Source organism: Hyaloscypha bicolor (assembly GCF_002865645.1).
Source record: "Hyaloscypha bicolor E unplaced genomic scaffold K444scaffold_117, whole genome shotgun sequence".
Lineage (NCBI taxonomy): Eukaryota > Fungi > Ascomycota > Leotiomycetes > Helotiales > Hyaloscyphaceae > Hyaloscypha > Hyaloscypha bicolor.
The window spans coordinates 725,582-738,995 of NW_020194619.1; the positions used below are offsets into that span (position 1 = coordinate 725,582).

Consider the following 13,414-nt stretch of genomic DNA (forward strand, 5'->3'; position numbering starts at 1 on the left):
TTCATGAGGAAATAAAATGTTCCATGGTTCCTGGCCAGAGTTATTGTGTAAGTTTACAATGGATATAGCAATTGGAGTATGATTCGGCCAGGGAGTATTGGTGTTCGTGGGAGATTCTGTCCAACTCTTCCTTTCTCCCCTTTGATGGAGACCTTCTGGTCCTTGGCCCCACGGGGCCGACTTCTTCCCCCACTTTATCATCCCCCAATCATGAATCCAACCTATCTTTGTAGGCGATTCTCGTTGCTCCCTAAACGGGCTCAAGGGAATACTTCATTCTCTCCCCTCTATCTCTTTACCTTGCAGCCCAGCTGGCCTGTCAAGTTCAATGGACTCCCCCAACTTCACATCCCCATTCACAGATGGTGGCCCAGCAGTGGTCGAAATTGAAGATGATGCACGCTCCCAGCGCCTTACATCCAGTGGCAATGGTCTCCACCAGCCTGGTTCCGACCTCGCATGCCATCTTCCATCACACATCTCCCAAAGTCGACTCCTGGCACGCTTATACGCAAACCTCTCATCCTCTCCTGTGAAAGAACTGGTCATTCCAAAGTCAATTTGACGTCCGATCTCATCCACCTTTACTGGAATGGGACCGAAGTCTGAATCTTCGTCTGGATCATAGCCGGTTTTTGGCTTATCAGTATAAGATGAGACATTTGGCCAGAAAGGAGATGTTTGGTCTTGGTAGATCTCGGAGAACGTTTCTGGATACACCGCGTCGCCACCGCCATTTCCAGCTCGACTTGAAATCGTCCCAGGTGACCTTGCTTTGTTTGTTTCAGGGAAAAAAAGGTCGTCCGGGCCAGTATTGGCCCGAATGAGTAGCTTACAGCGTGCTTCGTACAAGGCGTCGAGCATGGTAATGAGTCGCCTGGCTTCGTTCTTTTGCAGAAGCGTCAGGATGGGAACCTCATCCAGAATAATGGTGTGGAACGTTGAAGCCAGCGTGATGTAATCTGCTGAACCAAAAGTAGCTCTGCAAAGATCTTGGAATGTCCAATATGTCACTCCTTCTAAATGGCGTTCAACTGAAATTGTCCGTCCGTAGACGAGTAGTGTCGTTGATTCCCACGGGATTTGTTCTGGTGTCCCATCTGGTAACGATGCGCGTATTGCCTTTCGCCAAAGCTCCTCACTGTCTGGGGAAGCCAGTATGTATTTCTTGGGTGTCACTTCCTTGATGATGCTCATTTCTTCTGGGGAAGAATCCAATTGTTCCCCGGCACAACCAAAACTTGAGATTTCGTCGAACTTAGTGGTGTCGTGATCGAGTTCGATGGCAATCCTTCTTTCTTGCATATTAGCGAAGCCCCCTATCATTTCCTCTCTCATCACTTTCGCAATTTCCGCCGATTCGACTTCCATTTCCTCTGCCTCCCTTCTCCTCCAATCCCTGCCGCCTTCCATGCTCCATATTTCACACCTCGCCTTTAGCACGTCCACAAATGCGGCATACTCGTTATTCGCTGGAAACAGGCCCCTCGCAGCGCCTGAGCCCAACCAATTCCTTACAAGACCTCCTCTCGGGGGTGCTGCAAAGTCCATACCGCTTGCTTTGGCCAACTCATCTGGCATTCGATTGGAGGTTGCAATAAGCACACCACCCAGTTGGAAGAAAGCAGTGAAGAGATTGCTCAAGATTTTACTTGCAGCTCGGTCCGGCAGCTGGAATTCGTCTAGGAACAAAATTGGAGACGTCTCTATCATATCCTTTGCTAACCAGATCAAGGAATGTTCAGATTCTACTTCGGGCGCCCCTCGCCGGGAGCGAGACTGTCTGAGGTGCTCCAACCTAGCAAAAGTTTCTAGCATGAAAGTATTGAAGTGCCATCTCCGCTTCTTTCGGTTCGGGAGACTGTCAGCTAGGAGATCAACGAGCATTGATTTCCCTGTTCCAACCTCTCCGTGGAGCAGTAGTCCCTTGGGGGAGTCCAGATTCATAGCTGCTTCATGACTCGTAAGTACTCTTGTTAAAGCAAGAGCATCTCGTGCCTCTCTCTTCGAGAAGAGGCGGGAGAATAAAGGATTTCTGCGGAGCGGATGTCCAGGTGCTGCTAATTGTCCATCCTCGTCGACTTTTGGAGCTCTCTCCACGGCTCGACTGATCGTTTGAAGGCGAACGCCAAACTCGGCCTGGGGAGAATAATCCTTTAAGCGGTAGCTTGTGAACTGTAAGCATTCAAAATCCTTTACTGTGAAAGGAAAATGGCTTGTCGAACGGATTTGGGGCTGGAAGTTCTCTTCGCTGGTGGAGATGAGAAGTATTAACCATATATAAGACTTACTATAATTTTTGAAGTTCTAGTGCTAATCGATGTTGAGCAGGGTCAGGGTCTATGATTTTAGTTGACAAGAGAGCTCGATACAATACCAAGGGATTGGTGATCGTAAGACCTGTTGAAGTTGATACCGGTGGTGGCATTTCGTACTTGTCGTCTTTGTGTTGCACCTCGAGATCTCGACATATGAATACGTCAACGAAGCGGGTGGGGCCGGCGAGGCCAAGGTCACGTGCTGAGACTCTTGGCTCGATGTTCAGCTATAAGAATAGTAAAACACTACTCAATCAGTCCGTATGGAGATGGAGCCTGTGATTTTGACTGTTGTTTTAATCTTGGCCGCATTAACGATTTCCAGAAAACAAACAGACGTTAGAAAATTGGCTCTTAAGAATGTCTCGGGGATTCTGAAGCTAGAGAGAATGAATGCAGAGAGCTTTAGAGAGCTTTCTAGTAGACCTGTACAGAGGGTGCAACATTTTAAATAGTAAAATGACGTTTTGATAATGGTCGTGAAGAAACTAGTCGTGACTGAATACCTTCAAGCTTTTCGATCATTGTTGAGATGGTTGATCAAAGAGATGTTCAGACGGAGCTGCAATGCTGCCCAAGCAAAATGAACGGAAACTCGAGATGGCTGAAAGCTAATAACCTTACCCGGGAGCCGAAACAACTGAGAATTCTACCTGAACGAGCAAGATCACGAGGAAATACTAAGTATCGATTCTATGAGAAAGTTGTTGTTGAAGCTTCGCGTCAGATTGGGCCGCGAAACCTGAAAGTTGACCGCCTTCCCCCTTGGCCAATCATTTTTAGCGAAAAATAAGTTAGCATTGCATTCTGCTGTAAACATCCAGAACAACAAAGCTCCTCGTCACTCGAACTTCAACATCGCCTTGGCGTAGATGATGTCCGCCCATCGTACACGCTCTACTTCTTGCTCATGAGAGCTCTTTCGCCGAGTTAACCTCCCTATTCACGATGTTCTCTCCTTCCCAAAATGGCGCTGCCCCTCCGGCCTCAGTTCGAACCTCCCGCCGGAGACAACGACCTCTATCCAACGAGGGCTCTATCGTCGAGCCAAAGCGGAAGAGGCAAAGAAGTGCGCTGAATGAGCAGACATTTGTTCCTCCAGATGGCGCGCCGGAGATGGAGGAGGCGAAACATCACAAGACAGCTGCGCTCGTGAGGAACGAGAGCGTTAGAGAAATTTCAGGTCCGCACCGAGAGATGGTTGTACGAGGGAAGAAGTCGAGATCGGCAGACCGAAGTAACAAAGGGGATGGGAGTGTCACTCTCGTAAGTCTCGATCTACTGGCCGGGGGCGACCGTAGCTAATACTTTTCGCTTCATATAGACCGCGAATGATACCTATACGGTCAGCAAGCTTCCCGCCTTCCCAGATCGCCTTCGTGCAGATGTCGCAGGTCAGCAAATCCTCCAGTTGACAGCTATGGAGCTAATACATATTTGCAGGTCGTCAACATGGAGCAATTTATTCCGACAACGGCTATGCTCTTACCCTCACTCATACCCATGCAATTGTCTGGCCGTATGTTGTTAGTAGTCCTTCACCGGAGACCTTCGCTTTCGAACTGCCACAATCTTCAAAGCACACATCCAGCCCTCTGCCAATCGGCACTCTTGTATCGCCATCAACATCTTCCTCGGACCCTGGACTAGTTGTGGTCATCCCTTCTACGGGCAAGGTCACGTATTGGGAATCAATATCTAGCGCGGCTACTCTTGACCTTAGACTTCAACGGAATGGGGTAGAAACAACGATCCAAGGAATCTCTTCAGGGGAAACAGTCATACAAATCTTGAATGCCGAGTCCGCTGGTTTCGTACTCTCATTCAGCAGTGGCCGAATTGCATATATGAGCGTTCGAGATGGACAGGGAAGACCTGCGATCACCATCCAATTTCTTCGAGGTGGGACTGGGCCTGTCAATGGTGGTATCTTTGGCAGCTTGCGCAATGCGCTTTCCAGCTCTGCTGGGCGTGGAGATATAGCAGCTGTTAGAGCGGGTCCACAAGAGAAAGTTGGAGAGAGAAATGTGGTGGTAGCAACTGCGAAAGGGAAGATCCAATCCTGGAATATGCATCGTGGCGGCCATACCGCGCTGAATGCAGAAGCAGAAGGCAGAGAACCTATTGTCATGGCAATAAAGAGGGCGATTCCGGTGATGACGGACCTACACCTTGAATCTTTCGAAATTCATGACTTTACGTACACACCAAAGTCAGTGACGGACTCCCAAATTGTCGACCAAGCCGAAAACGGAGCCCATATCTTGCTTTTGACCTCGCTGAGCGAGCGACACAACTCTCACTACTTTCTTGTTGAGATTGTGTTAAAGCGAGACGAGATGAGTATTGGAAATATCAGGGCGATCAAATCATATACCTCTCCAATCAATCGGACGGCAACGTCAAAACCTAGAATCTACCTACCAAACCCGGCTCTTGTCGCCTATGTCGTCTTCGATCGAGCTGTCGTCGTCCTTTCTATGGCGACGCAACCCGACTCACCTGATCTGCAGCTCCGAGCCGAGAGCTATATCCTTCCACAATCATTTGAGGATGTTATCGACTTCCGAGAGGACCTCAATGTCGAGATTGTTGGCTCTGGCGTGGAAGAACCTCGCGGGCCGTCGCATGGTATTGAGGATGCGAAGACTCGCCGCCATAAGGCAAAGCATCCTGCAGTCGTTCTGATCGTTCGGGGCGGAGGAGTAGTTCGTGTTGCAGCAACTGACATCACAAAATTGGCTTCGAGCAGATCCCAACAAGTCACGGCGAAAAGCAAATTAGAACAGGCAGTCTTCTTCGGGACCATGGATCAAAACCCCCTCAGCTTCGCAGTACGGCCCGAACTACAATTTTCATCTGAGGAGGTTTCCGAAGCGGCACTGGAGCTTAGTCTTGACATATTGAAATCCGAAACTCCTCATATTCCTTCCGTCCCTGCGTCCATCCATCAGAACTTAGAGAAAAGATCTGCAGCTCTGCAGCATCTTGCGGATCACCTGAAAGCAAGTGGTGTGGCTCTGGACCGCGCGACAAAATGGAAGCTGCTTTGGAATGCAGAAAAAATGAGAGCTGCAGTATTGATCTGGAAGCGCTATGATGCTTGTGTCAGGGAGAAGGCGGTCGGCCAGAAACGAGGACTTCTCGCAGAGGTCGTTGACTTCATCCACGAGGACTACAAGACCCAGCCGGTTCCTGAAGCTGGTGAGCTGGATCGTGTTCGCCATTGGTTCATCAGGGATATCTGGAATCTGGAGATTGCCATTCCATGGGCATACCAAGTCATCAAGTATACCTATCAAGACGGACAGAAAGATCACAACTATGTGATGAATATAATAAGCGAAGCTGATGACCTCGTTCTCGGTGCTTTGCAAGGTGCCTTCGACTTTCGGACTGCCAACTTGGAGCTCTACGGCCTCGCAGATGAGGAATTGGAGCACGGAATTTTGAAGGACAATTATGAGAAGCTTCCACAGTTTTGGACATCCACATTTTACGTCGCAGAAAACCTGAGGAAACAAACTCAACTGGCTGGTGCACTCGTCCAGGAATACTGGGGCAAGGACCCACAAGAAGGTCATCCGAGTCCGGTTGTGGTAAATAAAGTCCGGCATGAATATTCCACTCTTATTGACGTTGCCATCCGGTCAAACACCGAATGTGTTAGGTGGGACTTTGCGCAAGGTTCACACGAAAACCAAATTGAGGGAGAACAGATCGAGGTTGCGCAGAGCTCCGCCCAAGAAGAACAGCTTAGGATACTCGCTACTAGTCTTGATCTGGCGGACGAAGCAATTGAACTGGCCGAAAAACACGAAATTCTCCCTACCCTTGCAGTTGTCCTCCAGTATGAAGTCGAATTCAGCCGTCAGAAAGTGAGTGAGCCTGGTCATAGCCAAGAAGAATATGGGCACTGGGAAGACCGATATCGCGATCTGCGAAACCGATTGAGGGCCTGTTTTGCAAAATTTGGCACAAAATGGGCCACTGCTCTATTCGAGTATGAAGTTGGTATAGGTTCCATGCAAGACCTGTTGGACGGATTGCCAGAGGAGCAAGAGTATTTGACTGCCTTCTTACGCAGCAGGCCAGAGTATGCAAAGGTTGCATGGATCAACGAGGTGACTCGAGAAAAGAACTTTGTCCAAGCTTCGAAGACTCTCCTTGACCTTGGTCTGACGCGCGAGATGGATCTCTGGAGCAAGAAAATCGAGTTGAGCATGGGGAAGTTGGCTCTGCTCGCGGGTAGGAACTACAGCCAGGCGAACGGGATCATCATTCCAGATGGAGGAAAGACCGAACTTTCTTCAGTCCATGAACAGCTCGCGTTGATCAAGATCCAGGATCAGATATACGAGGTTGTGCTTCCTTCTATTGCCAATGCGATCGATGAAAACGCAGAACTGCAACTGGCACTCGAATCTCATGGCAACAATTCCTTGACAAGTCAACCCACTTTCACATCGTTCCTGGAAGAAAGCATGACGCGTCTCGTCAAGCATGAAGCTATGGACGTCCTGGCATTGATCGATCTCCTCACGCTCATGACCGGCGCAGAGGACCTCCGCAGTGTGCAGTTCTATCAAGCTCTCCAGGCAACTTGCTACGGACTGCACAGAGATGACCAACGACTGACGCAGCGTATCATCTGGAGGCGATGCATGTTGAGAGATGATTGGGCCGATATCAATAACACCGAGCAAAAAGACGACCAGCAGGTTTCAGAGCAGCTATCGAAGACAGCTTTATACCAAACGTTCCTATCCTGTCTTAGAAACCGTATGTAAATTGAGTCCCAATAAGGTCCTGTGCCATGCTAACGAGAATAGGCTTGTTTGACGAGAAGTCACCGGTGAAGCCAGTCAGCCCAGAAGATGTTCTAGGAGCGGGGACAGAGGAGCTAGACCATCGATTCACTGGACTGGACGTAAGTATTAGAGAGAAGATTATGAAGGACATGCAAGCAGAAGATGTCTTGTTGACACCTTTCATCAAATCCTGCAGGCTTGACAAGTGGTACCAGACGGCGCTGGTGCAAGCTAAGCAAGACTACGCAGAGGAAGTGAATGATGAGAATGATGACGGACGAAAGATGAAGGAGGCAGAGGAGACACTCAAACAGGTGGAACGAGGCATCAAGGAGAACGAGAGAAAAAAGGCAGAGAGTTTGCTACATGCGAAGCCGCGGCACAATCTCAAGGCGAATGGTCATGTTGGGAGCTTCCGGAGATCGATCAAGCAATACTGAATGAGGGAAGACATAATGATATCAACGGCGAACTGTAAATTTAAAATTGTATAGCATTCTTGATACCCGGCGAACTGGGAAGCAAGACGAGGAATGACCAGATGTGTATTCCCAAGACCAAACCAGACCCATAATATATTTTATATCGCCAGTTGAATCGATTTTTTAGTATTCCAGGACAGCCAGAGATGGCAAGTTCTTGTTTTTGATTCCTTACTAGCTCGTACGTTTTTCAGGCTAAAGAGAGGAGAGTTGCACGCGCCTCAGGCTGCAATATATACAAAAGTGGTCCCACCGACAGTGCTTCGTAAGTGGGATAATGTCCAAGAAAGGAAGACCCCGGCCACTCTACCTCTTGTATACTACGCCTGGCCAGGTGGCCACCTAACTAGGGAATCGAACCCATTCTGGCCGCTCTCCTCCTCCGAGAGGCTCTTCCCTTGCCTATGCCCAGGGATACTATGTTGAATATAGAGCACTCTCTTAAGTTACTCTCGAATATGCCATCCACAACGAATTTCCATCCATACTCCATGTTACTATCCGTAATAACCCTGAGCCTTGCACACCTCAGTTGCCACTCGTGAATATAGAGATTTGTCCGGGCATATCCCTCCGATTCGAAGAATTAGAACTGCCTCCCTTTCGAGAAGTACTTGCCGGCTTAAGGGCATAAGCTACGGCGTAATTTAGGACAGCCAGAGAGAACGCGACGGCGTGGTGCCGAAAGGGGGGTGAATCACGTGCCGACGAAAACCAATCTTTTGATTTCAGCGCTGATAAACAGCAGATATGATGGGTGAGCCGGGGGGGAGGGGAATACTGCTACTGTACTCACTTCATCATGCTAGCTGCAGTGTGACCTGAGACTACAACTCCATTGCTAGCTTGCATGCATTGCACTCTTGCAATACAACGTGGACCTCGATGCAATTTTAAGTGTAATATTATTGAGTGCCACTAAGAATCGAAAGCCGTAAAAACAAGCCAAACGGCATCTGCCTCAAATCCATTTCCCAATACTGGCGTTCGGTGGGAATGTCTGAAATTGCTCCGAAGTAATAAGTCGGGATCTAGCGAATGGGAGGACATAGAGATCAACAAACTTCGGCCTCTTGCAAGCGAGCTTCATCCTGGCCCTTGTACTTCAACCCTGAAGTCAACTTCCTCTTTCTCGGAAGAATTTCAACATCGGCACGTGAAAAGCGGCCTGATGCTCGGGAGGTCGGCTGCTTGGTGAGGAGTCGGGAATCCAAGCTTCACTCGACTCCTTTCTCGTGCTCCCAGACCTCGTCGCGGATATTTCTGTGCTAGGCGTCTGCAAGATGTATACGGACTTATTATTAGATGTCGTCCTGTATGCGGAACATGGTGGATTGCCAACGGTTTCCCGTCTTAACATCCCCACTATGCCGATCGAGGCCAAAGTCCTCCAAGGCCAAAGATAGCTTGAACTGGCCGAGTTCCAGCCTCTGCCACGGTGGACTCAGCCAATTACTTGTAATATCCGTGCAGCCAGGGTTAATGCGAGAACTCAGGACTGTGTCTGTCAGCCCCTGAGCGAGGCCAATCACGGCAAAGCATCCGACAAGGGAAGCTGAAGAATCCTTCAAAGTCGACACTAATCCTAAATTTGCTGGCGAATGGGGATGGGATCAAAGCGTGATCTGGGGGCGGAGGCTGACTGCGCTTGAGCGATTCTTTGCTTCCAGAAGTCCTTGCTGACTGCTCGGCACAGACGAAGGGGTGGTTGAAGGCTGAGTGAGAAGCAGGACATTGATTCAGAGGTGATATTTGACTGTTTGGAATCATCTGCTCTCTGGTGGCCCTTTTGTCTGCAGTTACACGAATCGTCTTCTCCTTCCGGACTTCCAGACTTCCAGTCTTCCAGTCTTCCAGTCTTCTAACCCTTCCTCCAAACGTTCTGCGTAGTGAGAATTCAAAGGGAATGGCACTTGCACACCGCATCTGCTTGCAGAGAAACACAGACTCACATAGAACGGACACTGCCGTGCAACAGCAACGGCTCTCTGCTCCTTGGTACGGCACCCGTCTTGCTCCAGTATTGTAATTTGTACGGTGGTCGTTAAGACGCCCGGCGCCCAACGACCTGGCCGTGCTGTGCTGCCCCTGGATTTGCTCGTCCCTCTCTCCGCAGCCAATTTCCTTCTCGCTGCTCACGACCAAGGCATCCTGTGCGTCACTCTCGGCCACAGTCCATTCTTCCCGCGACGTCTGCCTGCGTGAGGAATCCGGCTTTCTGCGTTGCGCGTTGTTCGACTTTTGCGGGCGGTGTTGTCTTGTCTTGTCTTGTCTTGTGCCCAGGCTGCTTGCTGCGCCCTCCCTCTTTAGTTGCCTGCCCTGCCCTGCCCTGCTACTGCGTGGAGCTTCGCTTGCCATCTCGTGAGTCTCCGCCCCAGCAAACCTCCAACTTTAGGTCGACATCAACACCCGCAATCCACGACCGTCAATCGTTGCGGGAGAGGGTCTCCGCCGCTGGGACTCACATTTGGGAGGACGTCGAACGCTGATATCTTTGTTGCCACAGTCGTCGTGTGCGCTGTTGGTTGAACTTCGCGTTCTTGAAGCAGGCTGCACATCCTGCATCGGACTCGTTGAAGCTCAATCAGCTGTCCAGCTCATCAGCGAGCTTTCAATTCCGACCCGATGGCATCCTCATCATCCAATGTCGTCGGTGTACACTACCGAGTGGGCAAGAAGATCGGAGAGGGTTCATTTGGTGTGATTTTCGAGGGGACGAATCTGTTGAACAACCAACAAGTCGCCATCAAATTTGTACGTCAACACCTCAATAACGTCCTGAAACCTTGTCAACGGTGCTTGCTCTGCTCTGCTCTGTTTAAGAACTGCACGTCGAGATTTTGATTTTTTGGCTAACTTTCGACCTTATTCAGGAACCTCGAAAGAGTGATGCCCCACAATTACGAGATGAGTATCGAACATATAAAATTCTTGTTGGCTGCCGTCAGTATATCACTGCTTCTGCGTCGAGCCTCTCAAACTGATTCGAGATAGCTGGTATCCCTAATGTCTACTACTTCGGCCAAGAGGGCCTCCACAACATTCTGGTCATTGACCTACTCGGCCCGTCCCTCGAAGATCTTTTTGATCACTGCAACAGAAGATTCTCTACTAAGACTGTGGTGATGGTGGCGAAGCAAATGGTAGGTGACAAAGTTTATTTCAGGCCGATGGTTGCTGACCGTAAGTAGCTCTCGCGAGTTCAAACAATCCACGAAAAGAACCTCATATACCGTGACATCAAGCCCGATAACTTTCTCATTGGTCGACCTGGGTCGAAGTCTGCTAATGTAATCCACGTGGTGGATTTTGGAATGGCGAAGCAATACCGGGACCCAAAGACGAAACAGCACATTCCATATCGGGAGCGAAAATCTCTATCTGGAACTGCAAGATATATGAGTATCAACACACATCTGGGTCGGGAACAGTCGAGAAGAGACGATCTTGAAGCATTAGGACATGTTTTCATGTATTTCCTGCGGGGCGGGCTACCTTGGCAAGGACTCAAGGCTGCCACGAACAAGCAAAAGTATGAGAAGATTGGAGAGAAGAAACAGACGACTGCGATCAAGGATCTTTGTGATAGTTTCCCCGAGGAGTTCAACAAGTATTTGAGCTACGTCCGAAACCTTGGATTTGAGGACACACCAGATTACGACTATCTTCGAGATCTGTTTACCCAGGCGTTGAAGAACACCGGAGAAGTTGAGGATGGCGAGTACGATTGGATGAAGCTCAACAACGGAAAGGGCTGGGAGGCCATGAAGCAACACCCATCTCAACACATGCTGCATCAACCCAATGCAGTTCCGGGAGCATCAGCAAGAGAACTACACGGTACGACCAGAGGAAATAGCACGCCAGGCCACCTCACCGCCGCCCGTTTAAACGCCGCGCAACCCCCGCCACCATCCCCCATCAAACCGGGGATGGGCAAGACGCGCGATCGACCAAACGCCCAAGGCGGCTTGGTCCCAAAACGCAGCAGCGGAGCGGCGGGGGGCCTCCAAGACGTCGCTACTCCAACCGGCTCAACCCAGGCGCAATTCCAGAACAGCTCGAACAATCTGCCCCAGAGGATGACGCCACAGGTCAACATGACAGCCCAGCCGCAGAACGGGAGGAACCAGGAGCCACAACTGTCGGGCTTCCAGAAGATGATGAAGGCTCTTTGTTGCGGTTAGTCCCACCTGTCCCCCTTGAACCTGGACCTCAGTCACTGACATTTATCTTTAGGATGAATTCTTCACTCTGAACATTGCAGCACTCACAATTAATGGTCCCATCCCATCCCGCAGTCGCCTACCTTTCGAGTGGTTGTTTAATGACCAAAATCCCTTTCCAGACCCCCCCTCCTAATCATATCATGTAACCTTTTGCACGCGAGCAAAAGCTTGCAATTCTGTCTTTCTCCTCTGCTATAAGCAGATATGACTCTCGCTGCTTGTCACATAAACGTCTCTTCCTTGGCTTTGCCAGGCTCCGCACCCAATCACGTCATCAAAAACTCCTCACGGCACATGGCTCATGTCCAAGCAACTACTTCCAAGATTAATATTCTGTTTTCCCGTTTCCTCATCAGCATCGCATTCTCTTTCACGGCAGGCACCCTCAGTACAACGACGCATGGTCTTGGTTGCACGGGAGGGACTTCACGAGAGTATAGCTTTCGTTTCGGTGCGAAGCAACGGCGAATGGGTGACATAGAGGCATCGGAAATGAGATTTTCGGGTTCAGTTCTATGAGTGGAAAGAAGATTTTCGAAAACATATTGTGCCGTGAATCGAAATGCATTATGTGAAGGTTTGAAAAGTGTGCAGTAATTTCATCTACTCCGTCCCAGTCCTGCCTCCCTAAGTCTTACAAGTTTCCCATTTTCTACAACCCCACCAAGGAATGGTTCCTCTATGTCAGCTTTTGCTTGATGAAGAATGATCTCAGGTGTGAAAGTTGCCATGCACAGGTGATGCCCAAAACTACCAGTTGAACCAACGTCCATCTCACGACTCTTGCATTCGTAGACTCCGACTGATCTCTGAACTCGGCCTCACGTTCCTAACATACAATCAGCATGCCATCAACCAACCAACTGCACTTATCCTGAGGGAGAACCTGAGATAGGGACGTACACGCTGGAAAACCTGCTCTCGTCTGATATCCTGTAATCTTCCATTCAAATCCTTAACCCTCTTCACAATATCTTGGATCTTTCCCTTGTCCGTGCTTTCGATAGCACTCGTCTCGCCAATGGCCAAGTCGAGCGTCAACTTGATGCCGCCTTGCGGATGGAGAGCCGAGAGCCAGTTTGAGCCGCCAGAGTTCGACGAGGGCGTGAAGCAGATTTTGTGGTCCCCTGATTCGGCAGCACTGAACGTAAATCGGCCTGATGATGAGCCCTTCTGGGAGACGACACGGTGGTCGTTGTCGAATACTTCCTGGAATGGATGTAAGTAATTATCATTGTAGTCAACAGGGAAAGGGGACTGGCGGAAGAGGGAGAGCATACATCAACAGATATGAAGATATTCAACCCATCATGCTTGGACCACATTTTCGTGTTATCATTGTACTCCTCTGCTGTGTAATGGCCGACCACAAGCGTATCTTTGGGCAGTTCCTCGAAGAAGCATTTGGGTGCTGTGCCGTCGATGTAGAAGTATAAGGATTGCACAGGCACGAGCAAGGCGCTCAGGGACAGTAATGGAATTACCGAGCGCATAGTGGTACAATCTGAGGAGTAGATTGTTGTGATTTCGCAGGGCGTGGAAAGGAGGTCGAGTTAGTCGTGTGAGCTCTCCTC

The 13,414-nt window shown here is 49.7% G+C and overlaps 6 protein-coding genes across 6 annotated transcripts; 3 read left to right on the forward strand and 3 right to left on the reverse strand.

The window, feature by feature from the left end:
- Positions 1-273: 273 nt before the first annotated feature.
- K444DRAFT_535146 (uncharacterized protein) lies at positions 274-2,428 on the reverse strand (the record flags this gene model as incomplete). The annotated part of the gene is made up of 2 exons (XM_024875265.1): positions 274-2,167; positions 2,292-2,428. 2 exons carry the CDS (start codon positions 2,426-2,428, stop codon positions 274-276), a joined length of 2,031 nt encoding a protein of 676 aa, XP_024733861.1.
- A 723-nt stretch (positions 2,429-3,151) lies between these two features.
- Positions 3,152-7,719, forward strand: K444DRAFT_565739 (uncharacterized protein). The gene is made up of 4 exons (XM_024877110.1): positions 3,152-3,584; positions 3,643-3,712; positions 3,762-7,100; positions 7,151-7,719. The coding sequence occupies exons 1-4, from the start codon at positions 3,267-3,269 to the stop codon at positions 7,567-7,569; spliced, it is 4,146 nt and encodes a 1,381-aa protein (XP_024733862.1). The 5' UTR covers positions 3,152-3,266; the 3' UTR covers positions 7,570-7,719.
- A 1,267-nt stretch (positions 7,720-8,986) lies between these two features.
- K444DRAFT_40729 (uncharacterized protein) lies at positions 8,987-10,102 on the reverse strand. The gene has a single exon (XM_024872574.1). The coding sequence runs from the start codon at positions 9,967-9,969 to the stop codon at positions 9,091-9,093; it is 879 nt and encodes a 292-aa protein (XP_024733863.1). The 5' UTR covers positions 9,970-10,102; the 3' UTR covers positions 8,987-9,090.
- A 134-nt stretch (positions 10,103-10,236) lies between these two features.
- K444DRAFT_644676 (casein kinase-like protein I) lies at positions 10,237-11,798 on the forward strand (the record flags this gene model as incomplete). The annotated part of the gene is made up of 4 exons (XM_024884991.1): positions 10,237-10,365; positions 10,485-10,554; positions 10,606-10,754; positions 10,803-11,798. 4 exons carry the CDS (start codon positions 10,237-10,239, stop codon positions 11,796-11,798), a joined length of 1,344 nt encoding a protein of 447 aa, XP_024733864.1.
- Positions 11,799-11,921: 123 nt separating this feature from the next.
- K444DRAFT_40734 (uncharacterized protein) lies at positions 11,922-12,486 on the forward strand. The gene has a single exon (XM_024872575.1). The coding sequence runs from the start codon at positions 12,045-12,047 to the stop codon at positions 12,357-12,359; it is 315 nt and encodes a 104-aa protein (XP_024733865.1). The 5' UTR covers positions 11,922-12,044; the 3' UTR covers positions 12,360-12,486.
- Positions 12,429-13,408, reverse strand: K444DRAFT_565745 (ERP1 protein precursor). The gene is made up of 3 exons (XM_024877111.1): positions 13,121-13,408; positions 12,744-13,049; positions 12,429-12,669 (listed from the first exon to the last, which is right to left on the reverse strand). Exons 1-3 carry the CDS (start codon positions 13,331-13,333, stop codon positions 12,520-12,522), a joined length of 669 nt encoding a protein of 222 aa, XP_024733866.1. The 5' UTR covers positions 13,334-13,408; the 3' UTR covers positions 12,429-12,519.
- Between the last annotated feature and the right edge of the window lie 6 nt (positions 13,409-13,414).

Coding starts and splice junctions, on each gene's coding strand:
- K444DRAFT_565739 (XM_024877110.1), top strand. CDS start 3,267: ATGTTCTCTCCTTCCCAAAATGGCGCTGCCCCTCCGGCCTCAGTTCGA. Junction 3,713..3,761: donor CCTTCGTGCAGATGTCGCAG/GTCAGCAAATCC, acceptor ACATATTTGCAG/GTCGTCAACATGGAGCAATT. Junction 7,101..7,150: donor CCTATCCTGTCTTAGAAACC/GTATGTAAATTG, acceptor TAACGAGAATAG/GCTTGTTTGACGAGAAGTCA.
- K444DRAFT_40729 (XM_024872574.1), bottom strand. CDS start 9,969: ATGGCAAGCGAAGCTCCACGCAGTAGCAGGGCAGGGCAGGGCAGGCAA.
- K444DRAFT_40734 (XM_024872575.1), top strand. CDS start 12,045: ATGACTCTCGCTGCTTGTCACATAAACGTCTCTTCCTTGGCTTTGCCA.
- K444DRAFT_565745 (XM_024877111.1), bottom strand. CDS start 13,333: ATGCGCTCGGTAATTCCATTACTGTCCCTGAGCGCCTTGCTCGTGCCT. Junction 13,050..13,120: donor ATATCTTCATATCTGTTGAT/GTATGCTCTCCC, acceptor CATCCATTCCAG/GAAGTATTCGACAACGACCA. Junction 12,670..12,743: donor GAGAGCAGGTTTTCCAGCGT/GTACGTCCCTAT, acceptor ATTGTATGTTAG/GAACGTGAGGCCGAGTTCAG.